This window comes from Canis aureus, chromosome 35, assembly GCF_053574225.1.
Source record: "Canis aureus isolate CA01 chromosome 35, VMU_Caureus_v.1.0, whole genome shotgun sequence".
NCBI classification, from domain to species: Eukaryota; Metazoa; Chordata; class Mammalia; order Carnivora; family Canidae; genus Canis; species Canis aureus.
Genome location: NC_135645.1, coordinates 6,310,629 through 6,328,924, shown reverse-complemented (window position 1 = coordinate 6,328,924; position 18,296 = coordinate 6,310,629). Strand labels below are relative to the sequence as shown.

The 18,296-nt window shown below is 36.8% G+C and overlaps 1 protein-coding gene and 1 long non-coding RNA gene across 3 annotated transcripts in view; one reads left to right on the top strand and one right to left on the bottom strand.

Annotated features, from left to right (window-relative positions):
- IQCB1 (IQ motif containing B1) overlaps positions 1 to 18,296 on the bottom strand; it is a 65,807-nt gene that overhangs the window by 11,632 nt on the left and 35,879 nt on the right. For both annotated transcript variants that reach the window (XM_077884326.1, XM_077884327.1), the window contains exon 11: positions 1,206 to 1,348. In XM_077884326.1, the coding sequence (XP_077740452.1) occupies positions 1,206 to 1,348 (143 nt within the window). The remainder of the gene's footprint in view (positions 1 to 1,205; positions 1,349 to 18,296) is intronic.
- Positions 2,577 to 18,296, top strand: part of LOC144305483 (uncharacterized) — a 33,843-nt gene continuing 18,123 nt past the window's right edge. Inside the window, exon 1 of the long non-coding RNA XR_013372484.1 lies at positions 2,577 to 2,594. This is a non-coding gene — a long non-coding RNA (uncharacterized LOC144305483). The remainder of the gene's footprint in view (positions 2,595 to 18,296) is intronic.

Sequence of the window (18,296 nt, the reverse complement as noted above, 5' to 3'; positions counted from 1 at the left end):
TTGAGTGGTTTAGTCGGTTAAGCATCTGCCTTCGGTTCAGGTTGTGCTTCCAGGGTCCTGGGATTGAGCTCCGTGCAGGGCTCCCTGCTAGGAAGAGAGTCTGCTTCTCCCTCTTCCTCTACCCCTCACCCCTACTTGCGTTCACTTTCTCTCTCTCTCAAATAAATAAATAAAATCTTTATTTTTTTTTTAAAAAAAAGGAAGTGCTGGTTTAGAGCTTGAGAAGATGAAGATGCAAACAAGATTTGAGTGTGCTAAGCACTCAGTAGTTGAAGCTATAATTATGGATAGGATACCACAGGAAGAGCAACATGAGAATAAGAAGTGAAGATGGAAACCTGGGAAACATCTATATTTAAGGAAAAAGGAAAAATAAGAGGTTAGCAAAGAACACTGGGAATAAGTGGTAGGAAGGGAAGAGGAAGAACAAAAAAAAAATCTTGAAACCATTCAGATTCCCATACTATAATATTAATTTCAGCTTAGTGTGTAAAAAATGTCAAGATGTGATGGAACTGGAGGATATTATGCTGAGTGAAGTCAATCGGAGAAGGACAATCATTATATGGTTTCACTCATATGGGGAATATAAGAAATAGTGAAAGGGATTATAGGGAAAATGAGTGGGAAAAATTAGAGAAAGTGACAAAACATGAGAAACTCCTAACATTTTCCTGGGAAATGAACAAGGGGTAGTGGAAGGGGAGGCAGGCTGGGGGGGATAGAGTGACTGGGTGATGGGCACTGAGGGGGGCACCTGACAGGATGAGCACTATATGTTGGCAAATTGAACTTCAATAAACAAAAATATATAAACAAAAACAAAAGCAAACAAAAATGGCAAGATGTCACAAGGTTTATACTGCGATATGAGTAAAGTTCTGATTCCAGAATGTAGCAGTATTCTAACTCCTTACGTAAAATCAAGGGGATTGTTTCTGAAAGCTAACTTTAAGCACATCTTTTTATGTTTCACTAATTTATTTGAAAGATAAGAAAACTTGTGGAGAGATCACTCATCATCAACTAATAGGCTTTAATAAAAAAAAAAAGTAACTTTTTTTTTCTGACTCGAGATTTAACTGAGAAAGGTTTACCTGAGAAAGGAGAAACAAGAAAAAGGTACAAATTAAAAGAAAAAATCATCAGGTAGCAGGAAATCTGGTTCATTAAAAGACACTTATAAAACTGACATCGCCACCTACCTGGATGAACTATTTCGAGCATACTCAGCCGTAATTCTCGGGACAATCTCATGGCTCTCTGTCTTTGAAGTTGCAACTGTAATCTGCAGTTCTCTTCTTCTTTCTGCTTATTTAGCTTTAGTAATATCTTGGTTCGTTTAGATCTGTGATAGAAACATTAAGTACCTTATACACGATTTTTTCATAAATGATATACCCATTCAAAGATGTGAAAAAATGTTTAACCTCACTAATAATTATATACATGCAGTTTGTTATATGCAGTAACAAATTGAAAACAAACTGTATATCCCACAATAGGGAATTGGATAAATAAATTACTGGTTCATTCACTAGACAGGATTCTATGAACCATAAAAATATAAAAATTTCAAAAAATATTTAGCAAATTGGGAGAGTACCTAAATCTAATGTCAAGTGAAAATAAAATCAGGATATAGAAAACATCCAAAACATGTTATAAACATGTATTACATACATAAAAAAACCCCCAAAGGATTGAAAAACAAAATTTCAAGAGTGATTTTTATTTTTGCTGCATGGAATGATTATGAATGATTTTTTTCTTCTTCATGTTCACCTATTTCTCAACTACGGACTAATAATCATTATTATTAGAATCAATTATGAAAATTTTCATGTGGATACAAATAGTTTAACTGGCATTTGTATATTAGCTTTTCTTATTCACCAAAATTTCTCCTTAGCCATTCTACCTAGTTTTGATTGCTTCTTAATTACTTATGTAAGGAGATCACAAATATTAGTCTATAGTGAATATACTCAAAATGCTTTCAGATATCCATAGAAAAAGAAACCAGAAAGGGTAAGAAGAGAATACATTATTCATGTCTATAGACTTGATTTGCTTGTGTCTCACTCAAGAGCATTTGCTCTTATATTCTTTTTCAGAATTAAACTGCCAGCAAATGAGGTTCTTCTCTATAGCTTTGTAGACAGGTAGACTTCAAAATAGTTATGGTTATAATGATTTTTAATTCAGTTCTTTTGGAAAAGGAAAAACAAGCATAAAGCAATTTAAAAAATCTTTTAAAACCAAAAAACCTCACAAAATTATTTTGATAAAATTTTTTGTAAGGTTTTCGTTTATTTTATTAGTATTTAACTGCTACTAATTACAATTTAAGTGTTTTCTTAGCTTTACACTTTGTCAAGAGTCAGAGGCTTGTTTCAAAATATCTTTATCATTCTGAAAGGCAGAGAAGACCTCAAAGTGCACATGTACCAAAAAGATAAGGGCTAGCTGAATAGTTTCTAAGTGTCTCTTCCTCTTCCAAAGAGTTGGAAAAGATGTAAGGGGCCTTTATGTTCTCAAAGAATTCCTATAGAACTCTCCCTGCAAAATTCTAGATTGTCTACAACATATAGGTAAGGACATTTTACCCTTTAACTATTTATGGAAGGTAAAAGACAACTGCTGGCCCTAAACAAAACCTCCTTTTAAATTACCTCATTGGTAGATTATGTCTAATATTTCATTATCATTATTTTAAATTTACTACTAGTAAAAGAAACAGTAATAATTAAAATTGTATTGCTAGGGCATTTAATCTGTCAGAAAAATGCGTCTGAGAAAAGCCTGTAAGTAATAAAATACAGTAAAAATGAAAGGACTATGGAACATGGAGGTAGAAGTAAAATTTTTAAATTTTTTTTATTTATTTTTTATTTTATTTATTTATTTTTTTATTGGTGTTCAATTTACTAACATACAGAATAACACCCAGTGCCCGTCACCCATTTAAATTTTTTTTAGAAGTAAAATTTAAGAAATAGAAATATAGTAGAAAAGTAAAGTTCAAAGACTGAAATGACTATAAATTATAAATATGTATGTTTCTGGATTCATGCTTTAATTTCATATTTGAAAATATTTATTAAGAATTAATGTGATTTTGAATTTGAACGTTTTCCTCCCACTTAGGAACATTCTAGTTAGTTACTAGTAGTTAGTTACTCTGTAGTTCTAGTTAGAGAGTTTCTTAAATCACTAAAAAATGAAAAGAATATTCATTTAACTGGTCTCCTTATAAGAAAGACTACGCATTTGACCATCTGGCATCTGTGTGCACTTCTGAAAAGGAAAAGAGTGATCAGATATATTCCCAAAATAGTTCATATAAGTATATTCCATGAGTTACATTTAATCAACATGAATCTTTACCATCAAAGAGGGAGCTAGCCCAACTATGTATTACTAAGACATCAGAAGTCTCTCAGAATTCCTTTGCCAGAGAATAGTAAGTAGAAACTGGGGAGTCCCATATGAGCTGATTGCCAAAATAGTTGAGTTCATTAACTCAACAAACATTTATCTGAGTGACTGCTGCCTGCTTGGTACCATCAACTCAGGGAAACAGAGAAGAAACATAGTTCTGCCCTTCAGAGCTCAATTTCAAGGAGAAGTCGAAGGGTAGCAGAATATGCATTTTGGCATAAGGATTATTTTGAGCTGGAGGCAAATGAGAATCCACAAATGTAGAAAGAGCTTTTCAGAGCTTCCCCATAGGATTAAAAGCAGAAACGTCTCACAAACGAACACTAATAAATCCTCCCTCCCAAAGAAGTTTTATGGCCATGAAGAAGATGGAAAGTTGGTGCCAAGATGGACCTAGACAACCCACATATTTCATTAGATTCCAAAATATATTTACCTTTCCAGAATTTCCTTACTTTGGAGGTCTAAAATCCTTTTCTTTTTACCTATCACTTCGCTATGAATTTATTATTCTTTGTTAAGATGCTATATATGCCCAAGTTCTAACTACTCATTTGACTTAATGGTCATGTGAGGTTTCTTCTGCATCATGGGCACTGTACACGTTAATAAATTGTTTTTCTTTTGTTAATGGTCCCCCCCCCCCATTTTTGTTGTCAGTCTGATGTCCAGGGAATGAACCTAAAATAGGTAAAGGGAAATATTTTTCTTCCCCTACAAAGTGAAACAAGTACAATTAAGACACCAAAACATGAGGGAAGCCTGGGTGGCTCAGCGGTTGAGCATCTGCTTTCGGCTCAGGTCATGATCCTAGAGTCCTAGGATCGAGTCCCACATCGGGCTCCCTGCATGGAGCCTGTTTCTCTCTCTGCCTATGTCTCTGCCTCTCTCTCTCATGAATAAATAAAATCTTTTTAAAAATGTATCAGCAGTATGATAAAGGTAGGTAAGTTGGGAGGTTTCCCAAACATAACTGGTGTTAGCTGTTAGCTGTGTCTGAAAATTTTGCTGAGCACCTAATAGAAAATAACGTTTCTGACCATAAAAGATGATTCAGTAAAAAAGAAACCCCCAAGTGGTAAGAGGATGGGCAAAATGGGTAAAGGGGAGTGGGAAGCACAGGCTTCTAGTTATGGCATGAGCAAGTAATGTGGATGAAAGGTATGGAATATGGAATACAGTTAATGGTATTGTAATAGCATTATATGGTGACAGATAGTAGTTATGCTTGTGGTAGCACAGCATAAGTGTAGATCCATCTACATATCACTAAGTTGTATACCTGAAACTAATGTAACTATACATTAGTCTAAAAAAAAAGGCAGCTCAAATGGTATCTTATACATCATGAAAAATAAAAAAATAAACCCCCCTCACGAGAGTGCATTATTATTAAAGGTGTGACTACACAAGAGTGCCTCTTGCTGGAATTTAAAAATTCTGATCAATTTGGGCCCATAATTATGAGTGGTAGGCAGTCCCTTCCCCCAACAAAAAAACACAGGAGGGAAAAGTTATTCTGAGATAGCAAGTTGACCACAAAGAGACAGAAATAACCTTTGCAGAAAGCCCAGTTATAAAAAAAAAAGAAAAATTTGCATAAACTATTTCAACTTGAAAAGATGCTGAAGCCTGAGCAAACTTGAAATTAAAAAGTAATAAATAAATAGAACCCAAAGATTAAAACTATACTTCAATCTGTCCCAAAACTTCAAACTCAAAATACTGGAAAAAAACAAATTACAATGTGAGATTTTTTTTAAAGATTTTAATTATTTATTCATGAGAGAAGCAGAGACATAGGCAGAGGAAGAAACAGGCTCCCTGCAGCGAGCATGATGCAGGACTCAATCCCAAAACCCCAGGGTCATGACCTGAGCCAAAGACAGATGCTCGACCACTGAGCCACCCAGGTGTCTCATAATGTGAGATTTAAATAATTCTGGTTTCACAGCTAATCTCTTCTAATGGAAATACTTATAACTGGACTGGTTTTGTTATTCAATGGAATTTCTATTTTAAAATAGTGGAACATTAATTAGATTCTATAGATACACTTTTTTTTTTTTAAGATTTTATTTATTTATTCATGAGAATACACAGGGATGAGAGAGAGAGAGGCAGAGACCCAGGCAGAGGGAGAAGCAGGCTCCATGCAGGGAGCCCGACGTGGACTCGATCCCGGGTCTCCAAAATCACGCCCTGGGAGGAAGGTGGCGCTAAACCGCTGAGCCACTCCGGCTGCCCTAGATACACTTTTAAGTGGAGAAAATCTGTAATCCTGGGATACTTTTAAATAGATTTTAATATTACAAGAGAAAGTAAACTGGCAGATTTGACAACTACTATGAGAGTAAAAATTAATTAATTAATTAATTAATTCATCACCATGAGTCCATGGTATAGATGTACCTTTAAATGTAAGAGGGCAGAGAGCTGAGAATGATAGCAAGTAGAATCCATAAGTAATAAATACTCTACCTAAGTTCACCATGGAAGGCAAGGCTATACCAAGAACATCTCAGATTTTTGAAGAGAATAATATACGTTGTGACTCTCAAAGTATTAATCATTTCCCAAATTTATTTGACCACAGAAATCCTTTTAAAAATGTTTTTAAACAAATACATTGCAGGTTCCACAATAAACTTTGAGCAATGCTGTAATGGATTTTAACTGCCTCTCACAAGTATTATTTATTTAACATATCTATTTGTCTAACTGGATCTGAAAACACTAAAAGGCAAAAATGTACCATATGCATTTTTCCCACTATAATTTTTTCTAAGTTCGAGGTAATATGCTAAAAAAAAAAAAAACCCTTTATATTATTATAATCTTAGGAGGGACACAAACAATTATCCCCATTAAATAGATGGGAAGGGCACCTGGTTGAGCATCTGCCTTTGGCTCAGGTCATGAACCCGGGGTCCTGGGATTGAGTTCCGCATCAGGCTTCCCCTTGGGAGTTTGCTTCTCCCTCTGCCTAGGTCTCTGTCTTTCCCTGTGTCTCTTATGAATAAATAAATAAAATCTTTAAAAATAAATTAAATAGATGGGAAACTTGGGGCTGAGAGGTTGCGCATCTTGTCTATGGTCATTCAGCCCAAAGTTGCTGAGGTGAAATACAAAATCAAGTCTGTTTAACTCTCCCAATACCCAGATAGCCTCTTGCATATATTTGGCAATTTTAAAAATTCATGCTTTTTAAAAAACAAACAAAACTCATGCCAATATTAATAATCTATCTCTAACTTCTTTAAAGGCGATTTTCATCAATGACTTAAATCTAAATTTTAGTTCACTATTTTATTTATTTTATTTATTTTTTGTTTTTTTTAATTTTTATTTATTTATGATAGTCACAGAGAGAGAGAGAGAGAGAGAGGCAGAGACACAGGCAGAGGGAGAAGCAGACTCCATGCACCGGGAGCCCGACGTGGGATTTGATCCCGGGTCTCCAGGATCGCGCCCTGGGCCAAAGGCAGGCGCCAAACCGCTGTGCCACCCAGGGATCCCTAGTTCACTATTTTAAAACATTTTTATAACTGAGAAATTCATTTGCAGTTATTAAAAGACTAGTTTTAGTTCTCTTAAAAAACTGACTTCTAGAATATGCAAGTTTCACTACAGTGAATGAAAATTTAGCTTTAAGTTTAAGGCTGCTTGAAAAATCACCTCTAAGATGGCTCTATTTCATCGTAAATGACTAGGAAGGAGCTAAGTCATGTAGTTGTGTGGATGTATGTATATGTTATTCTTTCCACTGCCTCTAAGAATCTGGATGAGTCAGTCATATAAAAAAGTGGGCCATGTCTTCAGGATTTCATTTTTTGGTCCACTTCAAACAGATAAATGATAAACTGTGTTATATCTAAATGACTGTATCTACCCATTCCATATTTACTGACAAAACTCAGGTGAACATACTAAAACTTTTATGAACTCATACATGTTTTTACCATAATTATATATGAAGGCAATTTTTTTACTTTAAGGGTTAATAATTGACTATCACTGCCTCTCTCTGTAGGCCTGGTCCATGAAAAAGTCTTATCAGGTGAATAGGATTGTGTATTTGTTCCAGCAGATGTTTGTCTTATATTATGTCCTGTGCTTTGAAAGTACGTACATCTAGTTACTGGAGTACTGAAATGTGTTTCAGAATAAGAATGAAAGCAAGAGTAAAAGAAACAGCTGGAGAAGCAAGTGGTTCGAAAGGAGGATCCTGAACTCACTCCTTCCCCCAGATAAACAAGGCTTCAACTAAATATAGAGCAACTCTTTCTGGGAACAACCTAAAGATTAGCTATCCCACAGCGAAAGATATAAAGAAAAAGTCACACAGGGAAGAGTAGAAGGGACAGAGATGCAATCTAGTTCGGATTCATACTACTAGTGCAGTGATCCACAGGGGGAAAGATACCACAGGCACAGAGGTTCAAAACCCCATCAGGCAACCCTGCCCTGAGGACATGCACCTGAAGAAGTGCTCATAATGTCCAGCTTTGAAAATCAGTGGGGGCTTAACTCTGAGACAGTAGGAAGGCTATAGGAAACCAAGATTCTACTCTTTAAGGTCCCATGCACAAATTTGCTTGCTCTGAGACCTAGCACAGAAGCAGTTAAAAAAGTGCCTTAGCCATATATATAGGAAATTTACTATTTACTATTTCCTATGATTTTAGGCTGTGTGTGCCAGAGGACCAGGGATCTGTAGGTACTTTCTCTAGGAAGAGAAGTACTGGTGTGTTCCATTTCTGACATTATCTATCTACTCTGCTAGCACCACATGTCTCTCTCCAGTGTTGCCCTATGGACTCACCACACCAACTGGCAGGTACCAATGGCTGGAATGAGCACCTTCTAAAAGCATCTCCTGCCTCACTGCATTCAGTGAAAAGCATTGGCCTGGACTGGCACCCACCCAAATTGGCTGACAGGGGCAGTTGTAGATAGCCCCACCTCCCAGTGTGCCCACAAGAGTTGCAGCCCAATCATAAAAGGAGAGAGCGTGAAGCCCACACAGGGAGCACCCCCACAGCACCTGGTTCTGGTGACATAGGGAAGACTGTGCTTCTGGGCCCTCCAGGACACCTTCTATATAAAGCTACTTCTTCAAGACCAGGAATTGATTAACCTAATACATAGAAACAAATATAGAAAGTCAGGCAAAATGAGGAGACAGAGGAATATGGTCCAAATGAAAGAACAAGAAAAAATTTCAGAACTACATGAAATGGAGATGAACAATCTACCAGATAAAGAGTTCAAAGAAATGGTTATGAAGATGCTCACTAAACTTGGGAGAAGAATAGATGAACACAGTGAGAACTTCAACAAATATTTAAAAAAAAAATCAGAGCTAAAGAATAAACAAAATGAAAAATAAACTAGAAGGAAATCAATAGATTAGACAACACAGAGGAGCCAATCAGCAATCTAGAAGACAGTAGAGTGGAAATTATTCAAGCTGAACAGCAAAAAGAATGAAAAACTTGAAAAAATTAGAATAAAGAACTTCTAGGACAAAATCTAATGTACTAACATATGTGTATCAGGGGTCTCAGATGAGTAGAGTCCCAGAAAGGGGTAGAAAACTTATTTGACAAAATAGTAGCTGAAAATTTCCCTAACCTGAGGAAGGAAACAGACATCCACGTCCACAAAGCAAAGAAACTCCAAACAATATTAACCCAAGGAAGTCTACATCAAGATACACAATAATTAAAATATTAAAAATTAAAAGAGAGCATCTTAAAAGCAGCAAGAGATAAACAACTAGTTATGTAACAAGGGAACACCTTCAAGGTTGATTTCTAGCAGAAATTTTGCAGACTAGAAGTTGCATGATATATTCAAGTTCTGAATAGAAAAATCTATACCGGGATCCCTGGGTGGCGCAGCGGTTTAGCGCCTGCCTTTGGCCCAGGGCATGATCCTGGAGACCTGGGATTGAATCCCATGTCGGGCTCCCAGTGCATGGAGCCTGCTTCTCTCTCTGCCTATGTCTCTGCCTCTCTCTCTCTCTCTCTCTCTGTGTGTGACTATCATAAATAAATAAAAATTAAAAAAAAAAAAAAGAAAAATCTATACCCAAGAGTACCCAGCAAGATTACCAATCAGAATAGGAGATAAAGTTCCTCAGACAAACAAAAGTTAAAGGAGTTCATCACCACTAAAACCAGACTTACAAGAAATATTAAAGGGACTTCTTTAAGTAGCTAAAGGCTATAACTAGAAGAAAGAAATTTATGAAAAAAAAAATCTCATTGGTAAAAGCAAACATATAAAGACAATGGATGAACCATTTATCAAGCTAGTAAGAACGTTAAAAGACAAAAGTAGTAAAGTGAACTGTACTTAATACAATATATGTCAAAAACAAAAAACATGGTGATGGGGGAATGTTTTAGAATGTGTTCAAACTTAAGCGACTATTAACTTAATATAGTCTACCATAATTAGAATGTTATATATGAACCTTATGGTAACCACAAACCCAAAATCTATGATAGGTACACAAAAAATAAAAAGCCAACCATAACACTAATGAAAGTCATTAAATCACAGAAGAGAGAGCAAGAGAAGAAAAAAACAGAACTACACTCAACCACTGAGCCACCCAGGCGGCCCCAAAAAACAGAACTACAAAAACAACCAGAAAACCAACAAAATGGCAATAAGTACATACCTGTCATAATTACTTTAAATATAAATGGACAATACAAAAGACAGAGAGCAACTGAATGGATTTAAAAAAGACCCATATACATGCTGCCTACTAGACTCACTTCAGATCTAAGACACATATAGGCTGAAAATAAAGGGATGGAAAAAAGATATTCCATGCAAATAAAACAGTTATAAATAAATATTTATATTTATATGTTTATGTTTATATTAATAAAACAGTTATAAATATATATAAGCACCCAATCAATGTAGAAGCACTTAAATCTACAAAGCAAATATTAATAAATATGAAAGGAGAAAATAACAGTAATACAATAATAGCAAGAACATTAATAAACTACTTAAATCAAAGAATAGATCATCCAGACAGAAAATCAGTAAGGAAAAAGTGAACTTAAACAACATATTAGACCAGATGGATTTAACATATATATATATATACAGATCACTCCATCCCAAAACAGCAAACTACATAATCTTTTCAATTGTATGTGGAATATTCTTGAGGATAAACCACATGATAGGCCACAAAACAAGTCTCAACATATTTAAGACTGAAACATATCAAGCATCTTTTCCAACTACAATGGTATAAAACTCAAAATCAATTACAAGAAAAAAAAAAACCTGAAGAACACAAACACATGGAGGTTAAACATGGTACTAAATAACCAATGGTTCAACAAAGAAATCAAAGAGGAAATAAAAAATTAAGACAAATAAAAATGAAACACAACATTCTAAAATCTATGGGATACAGCAAAAGCAATTCCAAAAGGAAAGTTTAGAGCAATAGAGGCCTACCTCAAAAAACAGAAAAATCTAAAATAATCTAATCTTATACAAAAGAACTAGAAAAAGAAAAACAAAGCCCTTAGTTAACAGAAGAAAAAAGTAATAAAGACTAAGCAGAAATACAATAGTAAAAAAATAAATAAAAATAGAAAAGACCAATGAAACCGCTTCTCTGAAAATATAAACAAAATTAATAAACTTTTAGCAAATTCATCAAGGAAAAAAGAGAGGGCCCAAATAAAATCAGAGATGAAAGAGAGGTTACAAGTAACACCACAGAAATAAGTTGGACAATCTAGAAAAATGAAATACGCAATCTTACAAGAATGTATCAGGAAGAAATGAAATCTTATCAGACCAATTACTAGTAATGATACTGAATCAGTAATCAAAAAAGCTCTCAACAAACAAAAGTCCAGGATCAACAGGCTCCCATGTGAATTCTACCATTTAGAGAAGAGTTAATATCTACTCAAACTACTGCAAAAAATTTAAAATTTAGAACACTTCCAAATTCATTCTACAAAGCCAACATTACCTTGATACCAAAAACAAAGACACTACAAAAATTATAGGCCAATAACCCTGACATACATAGATGCAAAATTCCTCAATAAATGTATTCAACAATACATTAAAAATACATTAAAAAATCAAATTCATCAATACATACCTCAAGTGGGATTTATTTCACAGATGCAAGGATGGTTCAATATTCACAAATCAAATACATGATACACTACTTTAACAAAGGAAAAAATCATATGATCATCTCAATAGATGCAGAAAAAGCACCTGACAAAATTCAACAGGCATTTAAGGACAAAAAAACTCTCAATAAAGTATGTATAGATGGAAGATACCTCAAAATAATACAGGACATATCTGACAAACTCATAGCTAACATCAGAAAAGCTTAGAGAGCTTTTCCTCTAAGATTAGGAACTAGTCATGGATGTCCACTCTTACCACTTTTATTCAACATAGTTCTAGAAGTCTTAGTCACAGCAATCAAACAAAGAAAAAGAAATAAAAGGAATCCAAATTGGGAAGGAAGAAATAAACTGTCACTGTTTCCACATGATGTGGAGTAAGGGATAGGGAGAGATAGGTAGGGGGCCATGAAATCAGGCTCACAAAACAAATCCAAAAATGCTGAGATATAAGGAAACCAGAGATAAGGAAATAGACCAGATCATCTGGCCCGGGATGTTAGGGAGTAGGGAGTATTTTTCTTTGGCAGCTACAGTGTAATCACAGAAAATGACCAGACCACAAAGACAGAAGTCATTAAGTAAGTCATTATCAATAGTCCTTGCTCAAACTAAGAATCTCAAGGCCACAAGAATCTCAAGGCCACAAGCTCCCTGGATAAGTGTTCAATAAAAGACTGGCCTAAAAACCTTCAATGGCACAACCCTGTAGGGACCCTTCTCACGCCTGAGAGCTCATTCTGTATCCTTGCTTAATGAACTTCTATTGCTTTACTCAGTCTCTTTTGCGAGATTTATTCTTTAATTCCATGAGATAAGAACATAACTCTCCTGCTTGAATATAATACTACATATAGAAAACCCTAAAGATTCTACAAAAAAAAACCCTATTAGAATGAATGATTTCAGTAAATTTGCAGGATATAAAATTAATTTATAGATATGTTGTGTTTTTATATACTAATAACAAAGCAGCAGAAAGAGAAATTAAGAAAACGATCTCATTTAAAATTGTATCAAAAGAATAAAATACCGAGGAATAAACCTTAACCAAGGAGGTAAAAGACCTGTATTCTGAAAACTGTTAAGACACTAATGAAAAAAACTGAAGATGACACAAATTAAGTGTAAAAATATACTGTGCTCATGGATTGGAAAAATAAATATTGTTAAAATGTCCATACTAAAAGTAATGTACAGATTCAATATAGTCTCTACATTGGCATTTTTCACAAAACTAGTACAAATGAATACTAAAACTTGTATGGAACCATATAAGACCCTCAATACTGAATAGCCAAAGCAATCTTCAGAAAGAACAATAAAGCTGGAGGTATCATGTTTCCAGATTTTAAACTATACTACAAAGCTACAGTAATCAAAACAGTATAGTACTGGCACATAAACATATAGATGAATGGAACAGAAGAGAGCCCAAAAATGAACTCACACTCCTATGGTCAATTATCTATGACAAAGGAGGCAAGAATATACAATAATAGTCTCTTCAACAAATATTGTTGGGGGAAATTGGAAAACTACACGCAAATGAATAAACTTGACCACTGTCTTTTATGCAAAAATAAACACCAAATGGATTAAAGGCCTAAATGTAACACATGAAATTATAAAACTCCTAAAACAAAACACTGGCAATAAACTCTTAGACATCAGTCTCAGTAATATTTTTTATTTTTTGTGTATATTTTTTATTGGAGTTCAATTTGCCAACATCTAGCATAACACCCAGCGCTCATCCCGTCAAGTGGCCCCTCAGTGCCCGTCACCCAGTCACCCCAACCCACCCACCTCCTTTTCCACCATCCCTTGTTTGTTTCCCAGAGTTAGGGATCTCTCATGTTTTGTCACGCTCACTGATATTTCCCACTCATTTTCTCTTCTTTCCCCTTCATTCCCTTTCACTATTTTTTATATCCCCCAAATGAATGAGACCATATAATGTTTGTCCTTCTCTGATTGACTTACTTCACTCAGCATAATAACCCTCCAGTTCCATCCATGTTGAAGCAAATGGTGGGTATTCGTTGTTTCTAATGCCTGAGTAATATTCCATTGTATACATATATCACAGCTTCTTTATCCATTCATCTTAAGACGGACACTGAGGCTCCTTCCACAGTTTGGCTATTGTGGACATTGCTGCTAGAAACATTGGGGTGCAGGTGTCCCAGTGTTTCACTGCATCTGTATCCTTGGGGTAAATCGCCAGCAGTGCAATTGCTGAGTCATAGGGCAGTTCTATTTTTAACTCTTTGAGGAACCTTCACACGGTGTTCCAGAGTGGCTGCACCAGTTCCCATTCCCACCAACAGTGCAGGAAGGTTCCCCTTTCTCCATATCCTCTCCAACATTTGTTGTTTCCTGTCTTGTTAATTTTCCCCATTCTCACTGGTGTGAGGTGGGATCTCATTGTAGTTTTGATTTATATTTCCCTGATGGCAAGTGATGCAGAGCATCTTTTCATGTGCTTGTTGGCCATGTCTATGTCTTCCTCGGTGAGACTTCTCTTCATGTCTTTTGCCCATTTCATGATTGGATTGTTTCTTTGCCGTTGAGTTTAATAAGTTCTTTATAGATCTTGGATACTAGCCCTTTATCTGATACGTCATTTGCAAATATCTTCTCCCATTCTGTAGGTTGTCTTTTAGTTTTGTTAACTGTTTCTTTTGCTGTGCAGAAGCTTTTTCTCTAAAGTCCCAATAATTCATTTTTGCTTTTGTTTCCCTTGCCTTCATAGATGTATCTTGCAAGAAGTTGGTGTGGCCAAGTTCAAAAAGGGTGTTGCCTGTGTTCTCCTCTAAGATTTTGATGGGCTCTTGTCTCACATTTAGATCTTTCATCCATTTTGAGTTTATCTTTGTGTATGGTGTAGGAGAATGGTACAGTTTCATTCTTCTGCATGTGGCTGTCCAATTTTGCCAGCACCATTTATTGAAGAGACTGTCCTTTTTCCAGTGGATAGTCCTTCCTGCTTTGTTCCAACTCTCTGAAGAAAGTCCATGGTATTTTGATAGAGATTGCATTAAACGCGTAAATTGCCCTGGATAACATTGACATTTTCACAATATTCATTCTTCCAATCCATGAGCATGGAATATCTTTCCATCTCTTTGTGTCTTCCTCAATTTCTTTCAGAAGTGTTCTGTAGTTTTTAGGGTATAGATCCTTTACCTCTTTGTTTAGGTTTATTCCTAGGTATCTCATGCTTTTGGGTGCAATTGTAAATGGGATTGACTCCTTAATTTCTCTTTCTTCAGTCTCATTGTTAGTGTATAGAAATGCCACTGACTTCTGGGCATTGATTTTGTATCCTGCCACACTGCCAAATTGCTGTATGAGTTCTAGCAATCTTGGGGTGGAGGCTTTTGGGTTTTCTATGTAGAGTATCATGTCATCGGCGAAGAGGGAGAGTTTGACGACTTCTTTGCCAATTTGAATGCCTTTTATTTCTTTTTGTTGTCTGATTGCTGAGGCTAGGACTTCCAGTACTATGTTGAATAGCAGTGGTGAGAGTGGACATCCCTGTCTTGTTCCTGATCTTAGGGGAAAGGCTCCCAGTGTTTCCCCATTGAGAACGATATTTGCCGTGAGCTTTTTGTAGATGGCTTTTAAGATGTTGAGGAATGTTCCCTCTATCCCTATACTCTGAAGAGTTTTGATCAGGAATGGATGCTCTATTTTGTCAAATGCTTTCTCTGCATCTATTGAGAGGATCATATGGTTCTTGGTTTTTCTCTTGCTGATATGGTCAATCACATTGATTGCTTTACGAGTGTTGAACCAGCCTTGCATCCCGGGGACAAATCCCACTTGGTAATGGTGAATAATCTTAATGTACTGTTGGATCCTATTGGCTACTATCTTGTTGAGAAGGTTTGCATCTGTGTTCATCAGGGATATTGGTCTCTAATTCTCCTTTTTGGTGGGGTCTTTGGTTTTGGAATTAAGGTGAGGCTAGCCTCATAGAACGAGTTTGGAAGTGTTCCATCCCTTTCTATCTTTTGGAATAGCTTTAGTAGAATAGGTATGGTTTCTTCTTTAAACGTTTGATAGAATTCCCTTGGGAAGCCATCTGGCCCTGGACTTTTGTGTTTTGGGAGGTTTTTGATGACTGCTTCAATTTCCTCCCTGGTTATTGGCCTGTTCAGGTTTTCTATTTCTTCCTGTTCCAGTTTTGGTAGTTTGTGGTTTTCCAGAAATGCATCCATTTCTTCTAGATTGCCTAATTTATTGGTGTATAGCTGCTCATAATATGTTTTTAAAAGCATTTGTATTTCCTTGGTATTGGTTGTGATCTCTCCTTTTTCATGATTTTATTAATTGGAGTCTTTTCTCTTTTGTTTTTAATAAGGCTGGCTAATGGTTTATCTATGTTATTAATTCTTTCCAAGAACCAACTCCTGGTTTTGTTGATCTGTTCCACAGTTCTTCTGGTCTCTATTTCATTGAATTCTGCTCGAATCTTTATTAACTCTCTTCTTCTGCTGGGTATAGGTTTTATTTGCTATTCTTTCTCCAGTTCCTTTAGGTGCAAGTCAGCTTGTGTATTTGAGTTTTTTCCAGTTTTTTTCCAAGATTTTGAATGGTTGTATCTTCATTCTCATTAGTTTCCATAAATCTTTTTAATTCTTCTCTAATTTCCTGGTTGACCCTTTGATCTTTTAGCAGGATGGTCTTTAACCTCTACATGTTTGAAATCTTTCCAAATTTCTTCTTGTGATTGAGTTCAAGTTTCAAAGCATTATGGTCTGAAAATATGCAGGGGACAATCCCAATCTTTTGGTATAGGTTAAGCCCTGATTTGTGACCCAGTATGTGGTCCATTCTGGAGAAAGTTCCATGTGCACTTGAGAAGAATGTGTATTCAGTTGCGTCTGGATGTAAAGTTCTGTAAATATTTGTGAAATCCATCTGGTCCAGTGTATCATTTAAAGCTCCTATTTCTTTGGAGATGTTGTACTTAGAAAATCTGTCATTTGTAGAAAGTGCTGTGTTGAAGTCTCCCAGAAATAGTGTGTTATTATCTAAGTATGTCTTTGGTTATTAATTGATATACGTGGCAACTCCCATATTAGGGGAATAAATATTCATGATTCTTAGGTCCTCTTGTTGGATACATCCTTTAAGTATGATATAGTGTCCCTCTTCATCTCTTACTACAGTTTTTGGGATGAACTTTAATTTATCTGATATGAGGATTGCTACCCCTGCTTTCTTTCGAGGACCATTTGAATGGTAAATGGTTCTCCAATCTTTCAGTTTCAGGCTGTAGGTGTCCTTAGGTCTAAAATGGGTCTCTTGTAGACAGCCAATGGATGGGTCTTGCTTTTTTTATCCAGTCTGAAACCCTGCGTCTTTTGATGGGATCATTAAGCCCATTCATGTTCAGAGCTGCTATTGAAAGATATGAATTTTGTGTCCTCATAATACCTATTTAGTCCCTGTTTTTGTGGATTATTTCTTTGGACTTCCTTTTTCTTTTACAGAGTCCCCCTTAATATTTCTTGCAGAGCTGGTTTGGGGGTCACATATTCTTTCAGTTTCTGCCTATCTTAGAAACTCTTTATCTCTCCTTCTATTCTGAATGAGAGCCTTGCTGGATAGAGTATTCGTGGCTGCATGTTCTTTTTTTTTTTTTTTTTAAAGATTTTATTTTTTTTTTTAATTTTTATTTACTTATGATAGGCACACAGTGAGAGAGAGAGAGGCAGAGACACAGGCAGAGGGAAAAGCAGGCTCCATGCACCAGGAGCCCGATGTGGGATTCGATCCTGGGTCTCCAGGATCGCGCCCTGGGCCAAAGGCAGGCGCTAAACTGCTACGTTACCCAGGGATCCCCGTGGCTGCATGTTCTTCTCATTTAGGACCCTGAATATAGGGATCCCTGGGTGGTGCAGCGGTTTGGCGCCTGCCTTTGGCCCAGGGCGCAATCCTGGAGACCCAGGATCGAATCCCACATCAGGCTCTCGGTGCATGGAGCCTGCTGACCTTCACAGCTTGGGGGCGCCAGGAGGCAGGAGCTTCCTCGCTGTCCTGTGCCCTCCCCGCCTCTGCCTGTCCTGGGGGAGCACAGGATCCTGGGCTGTGTCCCCCGTTTCCCGGGGATCTGGGGCCTGTGCTGCTGGAATCACGCACCCGGGCCGAAGCTCTCGAAGGCAGCAGGGCGCAGCCCCCTCAGCCCGGAGCCGCGGCCTGAGTTTCTCCTGAGGCCCTTCAGGGCGCGCGCTCCAGCCCTTTATGGAACTCGGCCCACGGTCTGTGTGGTGCTCTCCCTGGGGCGCACCTCCTCTGTTAGTGACTCTGGGAGACTGTGGAGACTCCACTGCCCCTCCTGCGGTTCTGCCGGAGTTCCCGGCTAAGCGCCTTTCTGTCTGGGAAGAATCTGGTGCGGATTTTTAAATTTCCTGCTTCTCTGGGGCTGGGCTTCCTGTCCCGGAGGCTCTCCCGGTGGGCCTTAGCCCAGCTCCTCGCAGGGGCCCCTCCCCACTTGATTCTTTTTTATTTATTTTTCCATCTCCCTACCTTTCTAAATTTTTATTTATTTATTTATCTATTTATTTATTTATGATAGTCACACACAGAGAGAGAGAGAGAGAGGCAGAGACACAGGCAGAGGGAGAAGCAGGC